At 48.8% G+C, this 6,000-nt stretch overlaps 1 protein-coding gene across 1 annotated transcript in view; it reads right to left on the reverse strand.

Annotated features, from left to right (window-relative positions):
• Window positions 1-3,785, reverse strand: part of STX18 (syntaxin 18) — a 70,507-nt gene extending 66,722 nt beyond the window's left edge. Inside the window, exon 1 of the mRNA XM_086464276.1 lies at window positions 3,624-3,785. Coding sequence (XP_086320402.1) covers window positions 3,624-3,785 — 162 coding nt within the window. The remainder of the gene's footprint in view (window positions 1-3,623) is intronic.
• Between the last annotated feature and the right edge of the window lie 2,215 nt (window positions 3,786-6,000).

Here is a 6,000-nt window from a genome sequence, read left to right on the forward strand (position 1 = left end):
AAGCATTTCTTTACCGAGGGTGGTCAAACACTGGAACAGGCTTCCCAGAGAGGTGGTCAATGCCCCAGGCCTGTCAGTGTTTAAGAGGCATTTGGACAATGCCCTTAACAACATGCTTTAGCTTCTCCTGAACCCTTTATTGGTCAGGCAGTTGGAGTAGATGGTTGTCATAGGTCCCTTCCAACTGAAACTATTCTATTCTATTCTGCAACCAAATAAGGCAGGATGAAAGTGGTGACTTGGTGTGTAGGTTATTCAGGGTCTCCACTGTTATCCTATATGGATTCTGACCAGTCTCTTTCATTACAAGGTTTAAATACAATACTAGTTAACCATGTGATATGTTCCTCAGATTAAACAATAAACAAAAAACCCTGTATATAGACATGGAATTCACTAGTTTTTGAAGAGCTTTAAAAGAGAAATCCATTAAAGAATTAATGCATTTATCAAAGACTACATTTTCAAGCTAAGTTGCATAGTCTTGGCAGAAGCACCTAAATTTTTAATTGCGGGGCTATTGCAAAGTATTTGAAAGAGGATTTGACACACACATAATCAAACCAAACTGTATTTGGTTGGAAAAAAAAAAGCAATTAAAATAATAATTTATTTTACTACAAAGCTTATTCCTCTAGCTGCAGTTTCAATGTTTTATTCATACACCAATATAGTGGTCTCTGGTCTGGCAGGTTGTTGGCTCACTGTCACAAATTAGTTACAGGAGCAAAGCAAGGCCAGTCCATCTCACCCCTAACTCACAGATCAGCATGTTGATAGAAATCATGTTCAGATGTGCTTCAGCAACACATTTTTAGCCGCCTTCTCCAAAGTCATTGTTTATCTAAGTATCATTAATTAAATGGTAAAAAATTAAATTCTCCCCCTCAGACAGACCATGCAGCTTATCCACGTTGGCATTAGCTGTTTCCTTCACTTGAAGCACTTGCAATTAAACAAGACACTACCACCCATATCTCTGTCCTTTCTGTTGCCTGGACAATGCCCTGAGGAAACTCAGAAAGTATGAGGAGCCCCGAGAGAAGTCTGGGGCCAGCAGGAAATAGCAGCTGTGAACAGGGGAAACAGAGGACTAAGGCGAGAGGAAAAAGATGTAGCTCTAGCACGCCATCACTGCACAGGACTACGGCTGGACAATGAGGAGAAGATGAAGGTGAGGCCAGGCTTGAGTATGAACAGAAATCAAGAAAGAAAACCAAAACTGGGAGGAAGCAAAAGTAACGGAGTCTTGGTGGTAGGAAGGGAGGCAAGAGAAATGACTAGGAGGGGAGAGTGGGTGTGAGCCTAGTCTGAGGCTATAAATTATTTGGAATACAGACACTGAACTGAGAAGGAGGAACCAACGTGCAGACAGAGACAGTACTAGAGGCAACGGGGCAGAAGGTAAAAATGGAATGAACGGAAGTCTGTGGCTATAAGAGTCTGGAACCTAGAGCAGAATTTCCTCTAGATTGGAACCTGAAAACCTCAGGTTTCCTCTTGCTTCCTCTGCTACTGCAAATAACTGTGAAACACTTTGGCAAAGCCTCCAAACACTGTCTAGTGCTAAGCTGTTAAGAGAGTAACAACCTGCCCTTGGCATCAGCCCAAGTGCTGGAGTTCTGAATGGCAGATTTAAAAGTTGCAGCTGTGTTGATGACGCAGATAAACGTCAACATGACACCTTGTGATAAAATTTCAATCCTTTTTAGAATTCTATGAATTTACATGCATAAAAATTGTGTCAAAAATTAAAAAGGCCGCCCTGTTCTGGGGTAAGACTGAAGGAGCCTGTTCTCCCTAACACTGCAAAATGTGCAATATCTTTAGTTAAGATCAGGAGATGCAGTGGGGCAAAAAAGGTAGATCTCACAGACAAAGATCTTGAATGTAGTTTTATGGACTGGTCTGATCACTGCAGATAGATCCCTACCATAGAACTCGGCTGACAAGTCACTTAAATCAACTTGTAATGGTTAATAATTATATGTTCATTTAACGGACACCCAACTTGACACCCTCTGCTTAGGCCTCAAAGCAATCACTGAGCTACTGAATGAACATCAAACATCAAGTTTTATAAAACACATTAGTTTTTAAGCACTCTCTCTCAGAGCTGGGAAAAGAACAACGAGCACAGAACTGTGACATCAATATCTGTGCTTGAAAACTAAATTGTTCATGTTAGAAAGTGACAGAATAAGGTTACTTGTACATTCTTTGTTTAGCCCTAAACTTGCATATGCATTCTTGTCCTGGTTTGGCTCGAATGGAATCCCAGGCCAGCCATGCTAGGCAGGCCATTAGCAATTTGGAGTCAGCCAGGGCAGCTGACCTGAGTTAGCTACAGGTGTAGCCCATCCCATAATGTCATGGTCATTATAAAGGAGAAAGGTTTGCTAAGGAAGGGGAGCTCCTGTGGGGTTTCTACTGTTTCTCCTCTGGTGTCTTCCTGCTCCTGAGGCCTGCTCTCCTGTCAATTATAAATTCTGTATATTAGTTTGGCTGAGTATAACTCTGTATACCTTTGTTGGTGCTATTTCATTAAATCTGTTTTCACTTCAACCCCCAGGTCTCCTCTCCTTTTCCTGATTCCCCTTCCTGGCTGGTGAGGGGTTGTCAGGCGATAGAGCAACTGTTACAGTTTAGCCCCAGATACAGGCCAAATGTAGACAGTTCTGTAAGCCTGTCTCCTCTGAGTGTTCTGAGCAGTCTTTTCCTCTCAGTTCTTCAAAATACGGCCCAGTACCTTATTAAACATGTGCTATTCAAACCCTGTTCTGGTGTCAGATTTTCTTCTCCTGCCTTTTAATCAGTATGAAGGAAAATAATCTGCAACAAATTAGTTTTTACAGCATGACTGAGGACTATTCTTAATGCTAGTCAGCCTTCAGCTCTGTAATTCCTTAACTTCTCAGTGCTTGCCTCTTCAAGTCTTACAATGTTCCTATTACTTTTGTACAAGTACTTTGCATAGAACTGGCACTTTACAGCCATACCGTGAGACGGGAGAAAACAAAACTAAAGACAATGTACGCGGTGCGACGTTACAAACGCTTATTCTCACGTTTGCTCTGGAAGCGTTCTCTTACGTGGCGACTGGCAGGAGGAAATGCTCGCGTGAACGCAGGCACGACCGCGGCACGGACTGAAGGCAAGTCTGTTCTGCACGGTTAGAAGCGCCAGCCCTCGCAGGAAGGGGAGGCAGCCAGCGGAGCCCCCCGGGACAGCCCTGCGGGCCCCGCCGCGGAGCGGGCCCCCGCCGGGGAGGAGCCGCGCCGGGGGGAACGCGGGTGACAGGCAGGCCCGGAGCCTTCCCCAGCCGACACATCAGCCGCCGGGCTCCCGGCTCTCACGCTGCGCTCCCGCCCTTCCAGCCCACATCCATGTGGGAAAGAGCTGCCCCGGGCTTGTTTGCGGGCGACGCCGGGGCCCGCTCGCCCGCCCCGGGCCCCCGGGGAGAGCTGGACGGGGCGGCCCGCTCGGGGGGGGCAGGGGGGCGGGCTGCCCGCCGCGGCGCCCTGGCGGAGCCACTGCCGGGGCCCCGTCAAGCGCAGGCCGCCGGCGGGCCCGGCTCCCGCTCGTCCTCCCCCCGGGGCCTGCGTGCCCGCCGCCGCACTCACCACCTCCCGGGCCCGGCTGGTGAAGTCGCTCTTGGCGCGGGCGGCGCTCCGCTTGAGCAGCTCGTCCCTGGCGCTGTCCCCCACCGCCACCCCCAGCGCCTTGTTGCGAGTCTTCACCGTCTTCACGCTGGCCTTGAAGAGCAGGGTGATGTCCACCGCCATGGCGGCCCGCCCCTCAGCCGCCGGCCGGTGCCGCCGTCACTCCTCCCCGCGCAACGCGGCCCCGCGCGGCGCGTTCCGCCCTGCGTGGGGGTGTGGGAGGGCGGCGGGGGAGGCCTCGGCCCCGAGCTCCGGCTTTCATTCGCGGCCGGCGGCGGGGCCGAGCTGCTCGCCAGCCTCCACGGAGCCCGCCTGGGCCGCGGCGAGGTGGGCAAGGCCGAGGCCGGGCAGCTGCAGGCGGCCGGCGCTGCGGTTTGGGAGGCGCGTTCGCCCGCTGCCGCGGCGCCTCGTCCGGCGGCGGCTGCACCCAGCGCCGGCCTGCAGGAGCGCTGCGGCGGGGCTGTGCGCGGCCCCCCGGCACCCGGCGGCTGCCGCCTCCTACCCAACAGCAACTTGGCGGCACAAAAAGTTGTGTTCCAGCAAAACTTTGACGTCTAGGCCACCCCGCTGTGGCGCCGTGGCAGGTGTCGCCAGGTGGTGCTGTATACGCAGTCTCCCAGGTTTTCAGCTTGGCAGCTTAGTCATGGACAGGCAGGTTCGCTAGGGCTGATTAACACCTGTCGGCAGCTCTGCGCTGGGGTGCGGGGCTGGCGCCAGTGTGAGACCCCCCAAGGAAACGGCCACCCGTGCGTGACCCCTGGTTACGTATCCCCGGGCTGTAGGCGGAGGGACCTTGTTACACCTGGAAGGCGCCGCGAGGATTTCTTCTCCAGCAGGACCCTCCAGGGTCCTCCAATCTGCTGCCATCCAACGCTGGGACAGTGTCACACCTGTACCTGGAAGATGTGTCACACAGTTAGTCACAGGACAGCGCTGCTTGTAACCTACCTGATTCTGAAGAAAGCTTTGTGGAACGACCCTTGTTACTGAGGCAATTTCATTACCATGGTCTGTGTGGTAGACTGGCTCCATGAAATTGTGTGGTACAGAGGGGAAAACTTTTGACCAAACAACCAGAGATGGTGCTATATACATATATATACATATATATGCCATTTAATGTGCTGGGATCTAGCAGATACCATGTACTTTTAAACCATGCTCTTACTGACCAGAAGCACATTCCCTGAGACAGTCTCCAAAGAACACAGTTTCAAAATCCTGCCTCAGAGGACTGGAACGTAATCAACCACAACTATTTTTCCTATCTACTCCAGTGCATCAGGCTTTCTTCCCTTGTTGATTACTACTCTGCTTTCAGTTCAATTCTCATCGATTCAGCCTTAGCTATAGATTAGCGGTTCCCTCATAGTTATATTGTTATTAGATTCATTCAGACTTTGTTATTATTGTTCTATTTTAAGTTGTATTTGTATTGTGGTATGGGTATGTAGTTCTGATTGAAGGAACAGACTGTTTTCAGTCCCTGTCCTCGGTGCTGGATTTACCAGGAGAATATATTTAAGGTATTAAAAAAGTGGTCAACGAAGGAGATTAAACATCTCATTCCAGGAATGCCAGCAGTATGTGATTGAACCTCAAGCCAAATGCCTTTGCTCTTTCAGGAAATTCGGTATAACGATACTTTAGCAAAGGACACACTTAATAAAACTCTGTGGAATTTACACATAGTGAATCAGATACTTTCAGGTACGTTTCCTAAAATTGGTTGTTTTCCTTTTCTTTGCATTACCCAACCCAGAGTAAGCACACTTAATAAAATTCCAGGAATGTCATGATCACACTGACACCCTCAGTCTGAAACTCCCTGAAGACACTTCTGAGACACGTTCATCAACACTACGTGTTAGGGTAGTTTTCACACGCTGTGGCGCTGCCATCCTTATACAGTAACTAATGCCTTGCTCCGCAAACACATTATTTCACAGGCACTTGTGCAGGTAACTTCGTGCCAATAGAAATAAGAAATTCACAGCTTGGCCTGCGGTAGTATGCTCCTGAAAATGTAGGTGATAGGATTAATCTCTGGTTTTGTGCATATTCAGCTATAGACCTTGTTCCAACATTTAATGAGTCTAGCATCTACGCTCCCTTGAAGTATTCCCATTTAAGTGGGTATTGGGTAATAGTCTATAGATTTTTACTCTTAGAGTGTTGTTTATTTACATTTAAACTATAGAAATACAAAAGTTATTTTGAAATTTTGAACTTCACCTTCCCTTCCCGCTTTTAGAAAAAACACTGGTGCTTATGTGATGTTATATTTACTCATTTTCTAGTGAAATTTAAGTACTCGAAAATAACTGGAACACTATAC

Source organism: Leptosomus discolor, chromosome 4 (assembly GCF_034619465.1).
Source record: "Leptosomus discolor isolate bLepDis1 chromosome 4, bLepDis1.hap2, whole genome shotgun sequence".
NCBI lineage: Eukaryota > Metazoa > Chordata > Aves > Leptosomiformes > Leptosomidae > Leptosomus > Leptosomus discolor.